Raw genomic sequence first — 18,601 nt, forward strand, 5'->3', positions numbered from 1 at the left:
CATTTAGAATTGTGAATTTTAATTGGTCTCTGCTCTATTTCTATGTAACAACTTGCAAGGCAGGAATCTGAGTCTTGAGTTAAACTAAGTCACAAAATCTTACATCTGACTGTGTTGCAAGTATTCTATATTTACATACTTTTTTTATTACAGTGTATTTATGTTGAAGGTTATTAATGAAAAAGTCTGCTCACTTGATAGTGCCCACTTCTTGAATATATTGATTCATTGTTCTGTGATCTAATATCTGCTAGATATTAGCTGTTTGATCATGGTAGAAGTCTCATTTTCTTGCCAGTATACAGTCCAAATTTTATTTCTTAAAGCATTATTCAGAAACACAAAATTCAAAGTTTGAGTAACTTATTTTCTATATTTCAATAATAGGCAGAACTCTCAGAGCTTATTTTTTCAATGTATTAAAGAGTGCATTATCCACAGATTTTTTTAGGACTTCTAAATTCATTGATGTTTACTCTTTTTAAGGAATGTGTAATATTCATAAATTCTGCCTTCATTTTCAGTTTTGTTAGAGCTCTGAACAGAGTACAGTTCTGGGTTTGGGAAGGGGGAGAATTCTACTTGTTAACAATCATATTCTCCTGTAACACGTCACTTACATTTGGCTTTTCTGCTTGAGAAGTGTAGAAAAGATATGGCCACACATTTCAAAATAAATTGCATTCTTCTGAAAAAATGTTTTCTTTGTATTTCAGTTTTTCTGTTGGAACATAGAAATTAGAAAAGGGGGAGACAAGAAGTTAAAACCCCAAAACTATTTTGATACACTTAAAGCATTTCTTACCTTTAATTTCCTGTATTCCTCAAAAAAATTATTTTGCAGGACATATTTAGGAGTTTCCTGCTTTTCTAAGGCTTGGAGCAATTACTGTTTTTAAATTTTTCAACTGTATTTTACTACATTGTTTGGTCTCATAAAATGGGTACCCAAGGAATTGGACAATTTTTTGGTTTAATTTTTGTTGCAACAGAGTATAGAAAAATGTGCTTCTGGATTGCATTAGAACATTTCAGCAGAACTAAAACAGAGAAATGTAATGTATTATATAGCTTGTATTCAAATAACTTCTAAAATTAAATAATATTACTTTAAAAGTTTTATTTTTAACCTGAGTCTTCTGGTTTGCCTGAAACTGTGTAAAGGAATGCAATTTTATTAGTATGTCATTTTCCTTACTACAAATACATCTCAGCCATTTGCTTGGCATAGGTTTCTGGATAATCTGTAGGAACAGGCTTCTGGAGATAATTTCATGAAAAAGAATGTGAATAAGATTAAATATGTGAAATATTAGTATTTAAAATTAGGAGGTTAAGCAACAATTAAAAAAAAATTTAGAACCTAAATTATTGCTGCATGTTGTGATTTCTTATTAAAACAATGAAGCCATTTAGTCAATCCCATTAACATCAACAACAGTTACAAGATGCTTAGGAGCTTGAATCACAGAATTGATTTTATGCAGCTGTCAGTTGCATTATTGATATCAACAGCTGGGTTTAAAAAGAGAGAAAAAAGTGATCCTATCAATTTTTTCCCTTTGCTTGGGAATCTTTGCATTCATTTTCAGAAAGCTGAGAAAATTCTGACCTGTGTAGCACCATGTGTAAGTCTTTGAGTTATTAAAGAGACTTTGATAGGTGAATCATGTGAGCACAAGGGATTTAATATTCCCTTATTTATACGCTGTCCTTAAATTTGCTACTTAATGGTGACTGGCATTTGAAGAGAGTTTCTCCCGTACCTTAAAATTTCTAGCTACCTTTCTGGCTATAGCTGCCTTTAATATTGTGGGTTTTTTGCTATTGAATTTAAATAACTTCATAGTGGATTTTCAGAGAAAAAAATAGTGGTGCAGTTTTTCTCTGTGAATGTTACCATTCTCTTTCAAAAGGCTTCAGAAGAAAATATTTCAACAATCCATAGCTCCACCAAAAGAAAGAAAATAGCCTGATTTGAATTGTATGCCAAGTCACAATATTTTATTCTGTATTAGAACTGTTTCCAAAACCATGGTCCACTTTAATATGTTTGTCTTTCTCTTTTAAAAAAGAAATGTCATGCCTAAAGCACATCAATTTTGTCTTAGGGGAAAACAAGCTTAAGGACTGAAATGCATTAGGCAGAGTCAGTACAATAGTTGATGCAGTTTGACTCTGAAAGTGTTTTACTTGGGATTTTAAATTTGATTCTTATTGCTGTTGATATTAGTTGGTATTGATAATAGTTGATTAGAATTTCTGCAGTATGTAAAAAATGCCTAGAATTCTGAATACTTTGAATTTATGGGGGTTTTAGGTTGAGTAAATCTGAAATACTAAATTAGTATATGCTTTGCATTTACAGGCACTTGCAGACCAGTTTGAAAATACAAATACATCAGTGTCTGAACGCATGAAGATTTTCTACTGTTGTCAGGTGCCTCCACATTGGGCCATACAGGTGTGAAACAATCCCATTTCAATCTTTACTTCAGAGTCAGTTTACTTACAGGTGTGAAACAATCCCATTTCAATCTTTACTTCAGAGTCAGTTTACTTACAGGTGTGAAACAATCCCATTTCAATCTTTTCTTCAGAGTCAGTGGTGGTTATTTTTGATGCTGCATCACTCCAAAGTCAAGTGAGTGTGATGCAACTTTGAGTTGAAACTCTGTAGAAATAAAGACATAACCGAATATACACCAGGTGTTTCTGGAGAGAAGTCATGTTCTACAGTGCTCTGCTTTCAGATGTCTTCTTCTGACATGCACAGGAGTAATTACTTTTTAGTGCAATTCTTATTTACTTTTTCCTCCAGTACAAAGTAGACTAAAACTTGCAAACTTCAAAAATATCTCCTATTAAAATAAACTTGCCACTGTCTTACCTTTTATTATTTTTTTGGTTTACTTATGCTACTGTTACTTGCATCTTTCTTGTATTTTAAAGTTCATTTTGGGAAGTTGATCATGTTGAAATCAGCCAGGTTGGGAGTCAATAGTATACTGAAGAGCTTGAGCTTAGAAAGCTTTTCTTTTGAGATAGTCCCCTCTTTTACTAGTAATGACAGGATTTTTTTATACCCATAACTACACTGTTCATCTTCATTTTCTAGTACAGAAATCTACACACTAAAGTCTTATCTGATGATGCTGTGTTTAGCAAACTCAAGAAAATTGTTAACATTGCGTACCTCCAAAGGTATTCATGTTGGTTTACTTTTAATGGTGTTTTATTCCTTTTTGATTTCTAATCTCACTGCATGTTGTTTTAACCAATCATATCTTCTCCGAGCATTCTCAAGATTTTCTACATAGCCTTTCAACAGCCACTTGCAATATAACCATCAAATATGGTTTTCATTTCCAGTTGTCAGAGTGGCATTTTCAATCCAAGCCAGTTTTCTAAGCCAAAGATAGAAATGCTAAAATAGGGATTTATAATGAAAGATGACTCAATCTTCTTGTCATAGTAATGAAGACACATTGCATATATAAATTTTACCAAATATAACTGAGCAAATTTAATTAAACATTAATGATATTTAGTTTTAGACAATGATAAAACTTTTTTTCTTTAGTGATTAATATCAAGCTAACAAAGAGGTTTTCAGAGTTTGTTACATATTTATATGAAAGAATTGTAGCCAGATGTTAATTTTTTTTTTACTCCTAGTCTGTTCCCCTCTAGTAACTCCTTGGATTTGCAACAGATACTGAACCCAAACCAATAGAGACAGGTTCATAACATATGTAGAGAATTTCACTGAGTCCATTCAGGATCACCAAGTCCACTGCAGAGGTTAACTGTGTGTGGGGCGTAAGTAGCTGTCCATACACAGAATGCTCCCATTTATTTTTCAAACCTATTTGTCTATCTGTAACACATAGTGCATGTTACTTCAAAGTTAAAAACTATTTGCAATTTTAATCTTCTCTTAAAAAATAAAGACCAAAGATGACTTTTCAAAGTCATGAAAACATGCCATGTTTGTTTTTGAATTGAAGACATGACTCACTTATTTTCATTAGTACACTGAAATAATAGCTGAATTTGAAATAACAAAGCAGCTGACTGAACTGTGAGGAAAACTCAAATAGGGAATTGAACCTAAACTCAAATCCAATATTGGTTTTTGTAAAAACCAACCCAATTTGGCAGTGGCTGTTTGTGACAGTGATTTCTCACAGCTACTGAACAGAATTGTATCAGAGCCTTTCTCTCCATCTTTGTTTCTCCACAGGTGCAGATTACTGTGACAAAGCATTGCTAGAAGGGGCTTTAATTCCCTTCCTTGGCCTCTGTTTCCCACTCGGCATTCCCAACATCCTGCTGCAGCTGTTCTCCAGCCACATGGGCCTCATTTAAGGGCTGGAAGTTCATATCTGTCAATTCATTCTTGCCATGTCCATTTCTATTTTTGTATTATATTGTTAAATTGTTCAAAGCACAACCATTTTTATTCAGTTGGTGGAGGGGTTTTTGAGGTATATACGCTGTTTAAGGCTCCAACCTGAAGTTTCAGGAGAATAATTCCATATTATCTGTCTGCTTCTTGTTGATGTCAGAAATGCCTCTAATGTCTTCTTGAACTGTAGGCATTATTTGCTGCTTTCAGTTACCTGGAATTTCTTGTCTTTCCAGCGCCAGCTTGCAAACTTACTCTTTGAGCTGGGATGCACCAGCTCTGCCTTACAAATATTCGAGGAGCTGGAAATGTGGGAAGATGCAGTAATCTGCTATGAAAGAGCAGGACAACATGGAAAGGTAAGAAAAATGTCTCATGTAGCTGAGATCCCATCTTGAAATAGCATCTGGAAGGTGAAGGACTGTCTGGCTTTAGCTGGCAAATCACTAATGACACTCACTTCTACAGGGCTGTCATCACAGGAAAATCTGCTTAGGAAAAATGGACACATAAGAGCTTGTCATAACCTGTGAATGCTAAAAGAATTGGCTTGGAGTAATAGCCACATGAAATAGAAGTTGGTAAATAAGAAGCAACCTGAGATGCAAAGAAGATTGTGATAGTGATCCTTGAAAATATTCAAGGATAATTGTATTAACTACTATGGATAAACAGCAGTGTAGGCATTTCAGGAAAGTTGTAGCAGTCATTCATGATGGAGTCTTGGAACTGTGTCTGGAGGAGATATTAATTTTCTTTCCCACTAGATTTCAAACTATTAGCTGTAGTTTTTAAAAACACTTTAAATAGAGTAACATCAGTGTTTGATGTATGTAATTGCTTAATATTAACATATTCAAATTACAGAATCAAACACTTGAGATAAGAAGTGGTGTAAGATTAAAAGACTTATACTTGTTAAGTCTGTGTTGCTGTTTTCCTGAACTTCTCCATAATTTCTTTAGCACTGCTACCACTGTGTGTGATCAGCTCAAAAGACAATTAAAAGCCATCACCTAACTCTGCATGTTAGTGACATAACTGTTTAAAATTGTTGGCAGCAGGCTATATTAGCCTTCCTATTGTTGATTATTTTGCTTTTACTATTAGAGCAATGGTAGGAAGATTTTAGAAAATCATACCTGGAAGCAATGCCTACTTGTATGTAACTTTAACTGTTCTCTTTCTGGTGCAAACCCTCACACAGGCTGTAGCAGGTACTTATGCGATCAAGCAGTGTTTTCAGAATTTATGTAGATATTCAGAAATACCAAATTTCAGACAAAAATTGTTTTTTTTTCTTTTTTTCCCTTCCTTTCCCTCTGTTTGGTGTATGGTAGCATTAAATGTATGGATGTACATGTGCCTTTACGATACCACAAGCACAACATTATGGTCTAATATAATTTAAGCTTAATGACTAGAGATATATAATTTCAATTGATAGAAAAAAAGCAGAATGCCTAATACTTACATGTTTTTTTCTAATAGTCATGCACCAAAGCTTATATTTTGTTCATTATAAACTGGCAGATATGTCTTGCTGGCAAATTCTGTGCCACATTATGCATGCCTTGGGGATAGCATGCTAATATCACAATCTTCTCAGTACAGTGGAGAAATAGAGGTCAATATTTTCCATTTCCTGGAAATGCATTCTGTCCTAGTTACATTCACAAACTGCCCTTAGGGAGTTATGAAAATGGCACTCAGAGAATAGGACAGGATATCTGACACAGGAAACTGCTTAGAAATGTTTTCAGAATGAGGGATTGTGCTGTGCTTTGAAATAGAGAAAATGCTGTCTAAGTATGAAATAACAGAATTGCTGGAAGAAAGCTAGTTTTGGACCAAAAAGACAGAAAATTAGAAACATGTAGCTGTGCACTGAGTGGAATGAACATCTGTGCTCTTTATTACAAAGTGTTCAGAGTGTGAACTGCTTATATTTACGAAAAGTGTTTTGATGTTATTAAACCTGGTAGTTATTTTTGTAGTAATGCACAAAAATCTACTGGAGTAGTATGTTGGCCACTAGATGGTCAAATCATTAATGGGCTTAGCATATATCTGCGCAAAAGAACAAACTATTTAATAAACTTCTCTATGTTTTTCATTCACAAATGCTTTTATGTAGAAAACCTGAATTTAAGTCCTGAAAAATCCAATAAAACTGCTAAATATCAGCAATACCAATGTGATGAGTACTTACACATCAAAGTAAGTTTCCTCCTATTTTGGAATTACCTGCTGATAAAGAAACAGAGCATATAGATAAGGCCATGTGAAGCTCCACATTGTCCTGTTAGAAAATATGTCATTCATTTGGTTATAACAGGGCCATGTAGCAGTACAAAATTTACAGAGTAAGATGTTACTAACATTTAGCAAACTTTTTTGAGGATTTGTTACTGTTACTAGATATGGCTCTGTATTAATTTGTTTTATAACCTGAACAAAAGTAGTCGGAACTAATATTATTACATGAGTCAACAGAAGACTAATAGAGTGCCAAGCAATGAGCAAAATGGCACAGAACAAAGAGAAAAACCTATTACAAAACCTGAATGCACAGTATATTGAGAGTTGCTGTGGCTTTCTCACTGAAGTATTTTACTCATTGTATCCCATTAACAGACTTGTTGCAAAAGGAGACATCTCTGTGTGTATAGTGAGAACTGGTGTTGAAAAGTGCCCCTCTCCCTTCTTTTAACTGTGAGAAGTACCCAGAGGTCTCAAGAGTATTATTAACATTGGACAACTCTGTCTAAGGTGTAAGAGGTCTCTTCCACCTAACAATGGTACTATTTCCCTGCTAAAAGAAAAGGAAAGGGTGAACGAGAGATGTGACTTTTCAGTTCTTCCACTTGAAGGCCTTTCTCCCTTGCAAGAGCTCTGTAACATGGTAGCTGCTGACCTTTGATAGATTAGTGAGATCAGCCATTTGGCATCAGGTGGATATTCCATCCAGCCTGTTTTCAGCCTTATCTCCATTCCATCATCTCATGAGAGTATACAGCTTGATACAGAGTCTGGTTTTAGACCACACATCCCAGCAAACCATGTTCTACAGGGTTATTTTTCTTGTGTTGCATGGCACAGATACCTCAAAACATTTGAATGAGGAAACACAATTATGGCAAGAACTCAAAAGCCCACGTTTAAAGTCAGGTACATTTTCCCAGATGTGACACAGTACTACACTGATTAGTGCATGAGCTCATTCAAGAACTTGATTAATTCCACTATATATAGTAACAGTCATAGAAGGCAGGTAAGCATTCCTATATGTGGTTACAAAGCTAAGAAAGAGGAGCAAATGTGTCACCCAGGCTCTTGCATTAAATTACAGGGAAGATGAAAGCCAAAGAGCTGTCCTTTTCTCTCATTGCCTTTTTCCGTTCTCCTCTGTACTGCTTCTTCATGCTACTTCTCTGTAAGCAAATTATGTGCAAGCAGAAAAATTACTTTTTAGGAAATACTTTGAACTAGCAAAGGAATTAATTGTAAAATAGTAGAACTGCTAGATCAGTGAAAAGTGAGGCTAATAGGGTCTTTTAGGAAATGTATAAAATTAATGGGAATGCATGGATGGGATGACAAGTGGAAATTTAGGGTTGGGAAGCCAGATGCAGGATGCATCATGAACTTGGTGTCCAGGGGTCTATGTAGTGAGTAATGAAAAGGCACCACCTTTTGTTTAAACTAGGCCCCTCTTTACTGATTGGACATTTTTGTTGCCTGTTTAATTCCCATACCACTCGTAGTAGTTTAGAAGACAAGATAAGAGCCAAAATCTTTCTTGTGTTTAAATCAACTGACTTTTGAGGTTATTATTGAATTCCCTCTGGTGTAGACTGTGCTGTGAAAAACCAGTGTTGTTATAAATGCACCTGATTCACTCAGTGAGGATTATACAGCTTTTTTTTTTAAGTTATATTTTAATTCATAATTTTCTTATCAAATCTTTCTAAATTTAGTTATAACTTTTAGTTATAAACATGCTTATTAGTAATTAATATCCCTTTAATGAGTAAGGTGGCTGTATTTCTTTTACTTATGTTACATGCACTGTGTGAAAGATATTTTTGATAATATTTGTTATTAAGGAAAGATTTGTTTTTGCAGAAGCAGGGTTCTTAGCAAAGATTAAATGTGATTTTTTAAAAAACATTTTACCACAAAGTTATGAGAAAGGATTTTTCTTGTTCTTTCTTTTTCCCGCCCCCACAAAATCCTAGGCAAAATGAGAAATCCAGTTTTTGAGTATTATCTGGTTTTGTAGAAGGCAAATATTTTGATAACACAGGGGTTTTCTTTTAGTTTGATCTTTGTACTAGTCTTTAAAGATTTAAGTAATAAAAATGTTTGCAACATGCCAGAGAGGTGATCAGATAGCTAATCAGATGAAGAAAAAGTCAGACTTCTGCTTATTTAACTCTCTGTTTTATCTTTGTGCTGAAGTATTTATGTTGGCAATGAATTCTTGTAAGCTTAGACCAGAACATGGTGTTTTTATGCCCTTAAATGTGAAACACCATTAGTGAGTGGTTGTCTTTCCAGTCTAGGCATTGCCACATGATAGCAATCTGAGCTTGGGAGTGCCCTGCAGAGGAAGTGGTGAAGATGCATCTTGCAATGCACTTTTCACCTTGTATCTCCTTATACAGCAACATTTCAATCTTGCTTCTCAATGTGAATGGGAAAAAACCTCACCTTGTATTTTTGGTGTCTAATGTGGTTACTGCAAAAAATCAGCTCTCTCTGCTCTAGAAGAGAAAAATCTTCTGTAATGTCTGTTAATAATATGTTATAGCAACTAGTGGAGGCAGTTAAGAGGAAGTAAACTGCACTTTAACCAGATCTCTGGAAGCCAGGCTGAATGGGCCTTTGATTAACCTGGTCTCATGGAAAGTGTCCCTGCTCGTGGCAAGGAGGCTGGAATTAGATGATACTCAAATTCCCTTCCAAACTAAACTGCTCTATGATTCTCTAAGTACAGACTTCTAGTTAGGCAAGATTTTTCTACTGCTTTGGCTGGGCTAATTCTATAGGTTTAATAATAGTTTCTGAGGTGATTTTTAGAGAGCTGCTTCACAGGCAATTAAAAACACTTGCTGTCAAGTTATTTACCTAATAATTTGCCACCAATTTTCTTCTTGATGGGATTCTATTTTTGCTAATTTTAATATTCTTCTAGAAATCTAAACTCTTCTTCACACTTGTGCACTTGAAATATTTGTAGACTTTACTGTTACTTTACAAAAATAATAGTAAGAATGAGATGCTAAAATTGCTATGCATTAAATATTTCAAAACAAGGTAAACCTAGCATTTTTCTGAAGATGATTTTCAGATAGATTTGATGAATTTTACTGATTGTAGTAAAAGACTTTGCTTCTCTGAAGATCATCTGAAGGTCAATGAAAGCAATTCTTATGCAAGAAAAGCAGTAATAATTTAGATGCAGAGATGATATCAGGTTTCCTTTCAGGTAAACGAGCTATGATGGAAGAATTACTGAAGTTGCAATGTTGAACTTTTTTCTGTGGCAGGCAGTGTTGGATCTTTCCTGATTTAGATAGTTCAAGTAGATATTTTCTAAGAGAAAAATGACATTGATCTGAATTGTGTATGTTACGTTTTTGCGGTGGGGGACTGAGGTAACAGCTCCGTCTGAACAACCGGTCATCTGTCCAGTGTATTTATCTTTTCAAAAAGCCACAGAAAGCAGACTATCATTTAAAAGAGAAACAATAATTTCTAATTGTTAGATCAAAGATAGTAGCCTCGAAAAAAATAGCTTTTGAAAGGTTGTTACAGCCCATAATAGACGTCTGGAAGACACAGCCTGCGACTTTTTTTTCCATCAAGCTGTATATATTTCAAATATATTTTATTTCAAACATTTAGGTAAACTTACAATTTCTGCATCTTAAGCAGAAGCATAGCATTTCCACAGCCAACAGTGTGAAAGTCGATGTGAGACACGACAGGATGGAAATCGTTATTTTCAGAAAAGGGCAATTAGAGAAAAGGGAAGGAGAGTTGTTGCAGGATTACTTACTAGGACATGTAAAAAAACTATAAACTTCTAGGATTGCAGATACCTTGATGGTGCTGGTATTTCATTGCTGTGAATTAGGTGTAGGCTTGATGTTCAGGACTGATATTTGTTCTTGGGACAGAATACATACCTAAGATGTAATTAAAGGAGTAAGCTCTTTCTTGTTTTTATGGTTTAATTTTCCTTGGTGTGTTAAACCAAAAGCCACTATATTATGCTGAAGTATTTTTTAAACATCACTTTGAAACCAGATTCTTTCTAGACTTTATCTTTGGTGCTGTGTTGGATGAAGATACTGTTTCCTCACTAGCCCTACTTCTTAATCTTCAGCTAATGACTGCAAGGTGCTAAAGCAGGATTTGTTTAGGTAGGTAATTAACTGAGAATAAATTGTCTCATTATGTGTTGATTTCTCTTTAACAGGCAGAAGAAATACTCAGGCGGGAGTTGGAGAAGAAGGAAACACCAGCATTATATTGTTTGCTTGGTGATGTTCTGAAAGACCACCAGTATTACGACAAGGCCTGGGAGCTCTCCAGGCACCGCAGCGCCCGCGCCCAGCGCTCCAAAGGCCTCCTCCATCTCCGCAACCGGGAATTCAGGGAATGTGTGGAGTGCTTCGAACGTTCAGTACAGATCAACCCCATGCAGGTTGGGAAATTACGCACATACGGCTTTGGTTTTAGTTCATGTGTTCAGTTTTGAATGATGACACTTCTTTAAAAGACAGTTCTGGGCATAGTTACCAAAATAAGAGTTTATTATTATTCTTAGCAAAATTTACACCATGTACTTGGAAAACTGGCTAAAAATGGTAGTAGGAAATGAAGACATCCTTTTGCATCCAGGTCTTTGCATGCACATAAATCTTTGCCTGTAGAGCTCTTTCAAAGAGATGAAACCACTGCAAATTAATAATTACCATTAAATAAATTATGAACAAGGTATAAAGCAAAACAGTTACAAGAGGAATGCAGATTTTAATGAAAATTTCCCTTTGCCCTATCTGAGTTTGCCCTGGCTTTGAGTTACAAATTCTCATCTCTGTATTTCACAGACATGTTTTTTGAGTGTTCTGGTCTGTCTTGTTCTGGAGTCACTGAGAAGCACTGTGTTATGCTTGTGATGACAGTTGCTTTTAGTACAACAATGCATCAAAATTGAAACCACAATGGAAAGAGTTCTCTTGATGAGGCTGGTTTCTCTTGCTGATCTTTGAAAGCTATTCTGCAGACAACTTTTGTAATCTTGTTTCAGTTTCTCAGCCACTAGATCCCCTCCCAATAAGGTTCACCCTGTGGAAGGTCTTCAGAAGTTAAAAAAGCTTTGTGGTTGTTTATGTATGTAAACTGTGCTATTCATAGCCATTTCTAGGTCCATGCAAAAGCAGGGTATTCCTCCTTCTGTTCATTGCCCCTCAAAGAACACTGCTGAAGCTGCTGTTTTAAGTTCCATGTGACTAAATGGACTTTTGATTTAGAAAAAATTTAAGTGCCTCCAGTCTTTCAAGTCATTTTCATGAAGCTTTTTTGGTATTTTGCTGATGTATTTTATTCCAATAAATCAGAGTCCTATTCTTATTCAAATGAACTCCAGATAACTTATAAACATATTTAGAATGGAAAATAAAATGACTAAAAATGCCAGCAAAATATATGTTACTCAGATAGGAATTTTATTTATATCAAGAGGATTTCCAGATAATAAAGGGCTTCAGGAGATGGCCTACGGAGATCAAAACTGAGAAATATCTGCTGAAATGCTTTTTTATTTTGTATGCTTTCCAAAGGAAGTTTAGAATGAAAGGAAATCCAGGAAAAATAGGCCAGTCCATATAGGAAAGTGAACATTTCCTCCTCTTATTGCTTAGGAAGCTCTTTTTAAGATTCAGTTGAATTGTTTCAAACAAACAGATTGAGCAGCTAGATAGTGCAGATTGACATAACCATCTCCTAAATTCTGTCTTTATTCTGTGACTACAGAAATTAATTGTTTCCTATTCTAAGGCATCTTGTGGGTCAAAAGCAGAGCGGAAATTGATTCTAAATGCAAGGACGACTTTACCACAAGGAAAATAATAATTAATTAAATTATGAACTTATTCCCAGAATTGTGAATAATTTATCAGGTAAACAAAGACTCCCTGTTACAAAGAAATTCTAATTTTTTGTGGTTATTAAAAACCTTTCTGAAAGAAGAGATTTTTAGACTGCATCAAGTGATTCCCCAAAATATGTAATGGATAAAATCATTCTTTCTCAACCCTCCTTTAATCTTGTATACTTTTTAGCCAGCTGCTCAAGTGTAGTTGAAATCTTTGAGGTAGGTGTTTGCTATATAAGACAATCACTCTCTCAGTCTTTGGGCAGTCTTTGTGTTCATTAGCACTGCTGCTCACGGAGTTGCTTGTTCTAGTACACGACTGTGGATGACAGACGCATTTCTCTTGTACTTTCATTATGAGCATCTTGCAAGGCTTGACAAACAATTCCAGAGGTCAAAGAGCTCACACCGTCAGTTCTCCAGTGGTGAAAGCCTGCACAGTTCAGAAGTGAGACTGTGCTGCTGTTGCTCATTACATTTATAAGATATGCAGTGACTGTTTTTCCTCCCAGCCTTTACAGAAGCACTGTTTAACTTGTATCCTGAGCTATAAAATTGAAACTAACCTTCAATTTCATACTTGATCATTCTGGTCTCTGCCTCCGCTTTTCCTGTCCAGAAGTTACTGAACTTAAAATAATATAAAGGGGAGTTAATGAGACAGCAGCCATGTGGGAGTGCTGGTGGACAAAAGAGCCTTAAGAAATTAGATTGACTATATGGTTATTTACTATTAGGATTGCCATCTAAAATTTGAGAAACATAGTTTTCTCTTCATGTGGAGTTTCTTCCTTGATTGATGAGTTTATGAATCGTGAAAGTGACAGGTTGACAATGCTGAAAAGTAGGTTTTCATGTTTGCCCAGGCCAGATGTAGTTGCTAATTCTATCTTCATCTCTTTATCCACATGCTCCAGGGATGGGCTATCCACTTACACCCTCATAAGCAAAAGTTTGTTCAGTTCTTTTCTCAGTATCATGACGCTTGCCCACCAGCCTGCTGGGTCTGACAAAGATCAATGTCATGTGTTTGTATTCTGGGATCTAAACTTTGAAGCAGATTAACTATAAATTTAATGGCAGTTAAGTCAGGAGCAGATATTAGTTGAGTTTCAGAGACAGGAAAATGAGTTTGAAGTGGAGAGAACTGTAAGAATGTTTGCTACAGTTTGCAATTAGTTTGTAGAGGTAAAAGCTGCTTGTGTATGAGCCAACAGTGTTATCCTCAACCTTGTAAAATCCCTGATTAAAAAAAAAATAAAATTAATGTTTTTGTGTTTAAATATTTGTTATGATTTCCTAAGGAGAACCTGAATTATCTGAGTTAGTTGCTTCAGAACTAGTACCCAAAACACAAGAGAATATAAACATTAAACAGACACCTCAAGAAGTAATATGTTGTTGCACAATATGGAGTTAATGTGACCTGGTTTTCCATCTTCCATTTCTCCACCTCTTTCCCTCTCAAAAAAACTTCCCTAGAAAAATTAGGCGGGTTTTTTTGACCTTGGCATATAGAATGGAGAAATGTCTGAATTTATTGCAGTAGAGTAGTAGTACCTGGACTGATTTTGCAACAGGTTATAAAATGTCCTGTTTTGTTTTGACTGCATGCATTTAAAAAGCATAATGCTGTCAGAAAATGTTCTGTTAATGTATTTAGGGTTTAATAATTTTCTGAATTATGAAACTTTTATAAAAATTAATACTGGTTAGCTTGCAGCTCTTTGAGAATTAACCATGTGGCAAATCAGGAACTTGCTGTTGAAGAGCTATGAAAATTTATGCCATTATCTGATACTATTTAGAGTAGAACAGACTATTTAAATTGGAAGGGACCTACAATGATCACCTGGTCCAACTGCTGACCAGTTCAGGGCTGACCAAGTTAAAGCACATTTTTAAGGGCATTCACCACATGCCTGTTAAACACCTGGCAGCCTTGGGGCATCAGCAACCTTTGGGAAGATTTGTTCCAGTGTCTAACCACCCTCTTAGGTAAAGAAATGCTTCCTAATATCCAGACTAAACCTCCCCTGGTGCAGCTTTGTACCATTCCCATGCATCGTACCACTGGACAGCAGTTCTGTGTGAGCCAGCAGTGAGCCCTGGCAGCCAAGAGGGCAGCGAATCCTGGGATGCATCAAATGCAGCACAACCAGCAGGTCAAAATAAGGGATTATCCTGCTGTCTGAAGTTCTCACCTTGAGCACTGTGTGCAGTTCTGAGCCCCACGATTTCAGAAAGATGTGGAGGTCCTTGAAAGCGTCTAAAGGAGGTCTACAAAGCTGGGAAGAGGGCTGACTGGAAGGAACATCCTGAGAGGAGCGGGCTTGTCTAGCTTGTAGAAAAGGAAGTTGAGACATGACCTCATTGCTCTCTTCAGCTCCCTGAGAAGGGGAATGGGGAAGGGAGGTGCTGAGTTCTCCTCCATGGTTGAGTCTTTATTGATGAGAGGTATTTGCTTGTAACAACTGAAGACTTTAAATGCAAGATTACTGAACTGGTAAAGTTCCGTTCTCTGTGCAAGGCATTATTTAAGTACATTTCTATCTCTAAGCATTGCAATAGAAACTTGAGAAGGTCCATGTTCTGAGAAGAGAAAGAACTGTAATTTTTGAACTGTTCCATTTGGTCATTTGAGATGTTTCTTATAAAATGTGATTACCTTGAAAAACATTTCCTAATGTATCATTTGACCTAATTGTAATAACGTAAAGTGAATGTGGATTTTTCACAAATGAAAACAAAATATGCAGACCTCTTAAGTAGCTATCACTTTATTCTGTAAATGAAAAGAGCACTTCACAAATGATTAAGTTATCTTCATGCAGTCAACACCATTGTTTATCCATATTTATTAAAACTTCAAACCTAAAGCTTTTCTCTAATCAACATACAGGATATTATTTTTTTCCAGGACAATACTATCATAGCTGAAGACGGGTAAAAATCAGCAAGAGTTGTGTGTTTTCCCAGGCCAACTTATTTCTTTTGTGCTAAAATATCCATGTACATAGGTAACCATTAATTTTTTCTCTCCAGCTAGGTGTATGGTTTTCCTTGGGCTGTGCATACATTGCTTTAGAAGGCTACGAAGGTGCTGCCAAAGCATTTCAGCGCTGTGTGACATTGGAACCAGATGTATGTACTTTTGAACAAATGATTCAGATAGCTTATCTAAAAGCAGCAAGGATGTTTTCATTATAAACAAGCCAAGTAATAATGAAAAACTTGTTTAAACCTTAGCCCTTTGAATAAATTAAGCTTGTTCATGAAGGATATATTTTTGTCGTAAGGCATCATAAAAATACTTACCCAATACTTAACTTTGTCCAGGTGTGAGTGTGTGAATGTTAAAATATATTTGAAAAATTCCTTTATGCTTGCACACATTGCTAAAACAGACAAATGGGAATGACTAAATTGTGAGGAGAGATAAAAAGAGATAAAACAAAAATTATATTAAAATATTTAGTCATCTAAGTAGTAAAATTCTCCTGAAAAAAAAAGTCAAGTTTACATGTGACAAGTAAATTTGTAACTGTATATTTCAGGAGCACGAGGAGAATGGAGCTCAGCCATTTTTTCAGGATGCAGGGCATGCATATGTACAATACTGTCATTTGAATGTGCATTGAGACAGTAAAGGTGCCAGCTGAATTACCTGAGTACACTGACAATACTTTTGCCAGAAGGCCTGACTGTCAGCTTGTTGCTTGCTTAGAGTTAATGCCATCTACTCAATAGAAACTGTTGTTATTCATTCTTTTCTCTTGGAGAAAAGAATGAGAAAGCAATAAGAAGTGACAGAGTATTCTTTTTTCTTTATTATAAAATGCAATAACTTCCTTAGGGGAAAAAATGTACATAAAGACATCAATGGAATTCTTACTTAATATATTGGGTTTTTGTTGTTGTTCAATGCAGTAAATTTACTTGGATCCACTTATCTCTCTAGGGCCTGTATTTAATTGTATTCATATAATTAAGCCAGCTGACTTCTCCATAGGTTAATTGGTGGGTATTTTATGAGTAAAAGGTGCTGGACTGGCTCTCAGTTGGAGGCAAAACCTATCTTTATATGTCTGCAGCTGTAGCAATGTAGTGACCATTTTCATGAATTAAGTCTCAGAACGGTTTCCCAGCATCAGTAAAATGCTCCTTAAGCCTCAGGATAGCCTTCAGTACCAGACTACATGGCATTGCAGTGCTCAGACTCTATTCTTCAAATCATTTCTAGCTGTCATTTAGCTGAATTCCATGATGGGGCTTCATATTAACTGCAGTGTCAGGCGAAGGGCAGGAATCATCTCTGCTCATCTCTGCTGGTTTTACCTGAGGTGTGTTAGGGGACATGAGATCCCTTCTGTCCAACAACACAGAGTGCTGCAGTTTAAGTAGCTTCCAGCTGGTGAGAGGTGATGAGCTGCTGGGAGCGACCTTTCCAGCCATCCCAGCTAGATCCTAGAAGAGGATGCCTGTTTACAGCTGAGACTGAAGGCAAGAGCTGACTTAGTGTATTGCAACCCCAAGGCAGTTAATTTATATTTATATACTTGATTGTTGCTGATGTAGTCAAATATTTATGTATTTCAGTTTTAAATATAATAATTTATATTTCAATGCAATATTTTAACTGCCATGTGGAAGGTAGGTGTCAATATGTGTGATTAGCAAAAGCAATGATGTTTGGCAGCAGTTTCACTTATTTATTTTTATCAAATAAGCACAATGTAAGTGAATAAATTTTTTTGTACTTCTCCTTTTATCATTCCAGAATGCTGAGGCCTGGAACAATTTATCAACTGCTTATATCAGATTAAAACAGAAGTAAGTATTTCAAAATAACTAAAAGATACTGCTTCCAAAACAAATAACTGCTTTCGTTTTTTTTTTTTTTGACATTAAGTTTTTTATTATTATAAGGTGTTTAACTTATATTTTGCAATTCTTAGCCCTTCAGTTCTCTCTCCCTGGTTGAATTACTAGTAACTATTTTATTTTAGAGGAAATAATTTTGTAACTTTTTATATAAGTAACAGCCTCTTTCTATACTTTTTTCTTGTTAGAAGTGTTTATGATGTCGTAAGTACAATCAGTGCAAAATATTAATAATAAAGATGAATAATAAAAACTACTTTGACCGTGAAGTTAAGAAGATATGTCCATTTCAAGCAAACTATTTATTCAGAGCTGTGTAATTTCATAGGATATTTTCCTCAGTAGATTTAAGGGAAAACCAGATAGTTTGGTTTTTATATACAAAAGCAGATGGAAATCTGCACACATGCTAGCTGGCTTACTCTTCTCCCTCAAATCTAATGATTCATACAAAAAGCTTTGACCTAAGTGGACTGCCATTCTTATTTTCTATTTCAACACAATGTAATAAAAGTTTACCTGGAAGAATTTACTATTTAAGAATTTTGACATTATAACTTGTTCCCGAGAATGAAACAAGAGAATAAGATAAATTATTTTTAAAAATCTTACTTGAAATCTGACATCAGTTTATGTGGTTACATAGTCAGGAGGCAAAGTAAAAAAAGAGAGAAAGAATAGTAAGCTTGTATAAAAGTGTAAATATATAAACATATATAGGAAAATGAAAAGTAGTATGGACTTAGGACATAGATATGTCAATGGGAGCAGGAAGGAGGAGAAAATGAAGTGTTAGAATAACTACACAAGGCTAAAAAGTAATAGAAAGCAAGAGCTTGTTTTAAGTTTTCAGTAGTTCCTTCCACCTTCAGCAGTGCCTTGAGTATGTACAGTTCATGTGGTAGTTGTTCCTTCTTTTCCATACAATTCAAAATGTCAGATGCTCAGTGTACTGGCTTGTGCTTGTTTCATAAAAGTATTTTTAATCAAAATTATTTTCTGTCTGTTAATCTGCTACAAGGCTGAGAAACTACTGAGTGATTCATTTCAGTTTACTGGTTGAATTTTATTATTCTTAATCTACTCTTGTGATCTAACACAATGTACAGTAAGTTCTAAGTGAGTATTACATGTTG

The 18,601-nt window shown here is 35.4% G+C and overlaps 1 protein-coding gene across 1 annotated transcript in view; it reads left to right on the forward strand.

Moving 5' to 3' along the window:
- TTC27 (tetratricopeptide repeat domain 27) overlaps positions 1-18,601 on the forward strand; it is a 113,994-nt gene that overhangs the window by 78,552 nt on the left and 16,841 nt on the right. Inside the window, exons 11-15 of the mRNA XM_041477271.1 lie at positions 2,369-2,464; positions 4,648-4,770; positions 10,902-11,129; positions 15,627-15,725; positions 17,362-17,414. Of these exons, the coding sequence (XP_041333205.1) occupies positions 2,369-2,464; positions 4,648-4,770; positions 10,902-11,129; positions 15,627-15,725; positions 17,362-17,414 (599 nt within the window). The remainder of the gene's footprint in view (positions 1-2,368; positions 2,465-4,647; positions 4,771-10,901; positions 11,130-15,626; positions 15,726-17,361; positions 17,415-18,601) is intronic.

The sequence above is a fragment of the Pyrgilauda ruficollis genome, unplaced genomic scaffold (assembly GCF_017590135.1).
Source record: "Pyrgilauda ruficollis isolate IOZ18807 unplaced genomic scaffold, ASM1759013v1 scaffold4, whole genome shotgun sequence".
Lineage (NCBI taxonomy): Eukaryota > Metazoa > Chordata > Aves > Passeriformes > Passeridae > Pyrgilauda > Pyrgilauda ruficollis.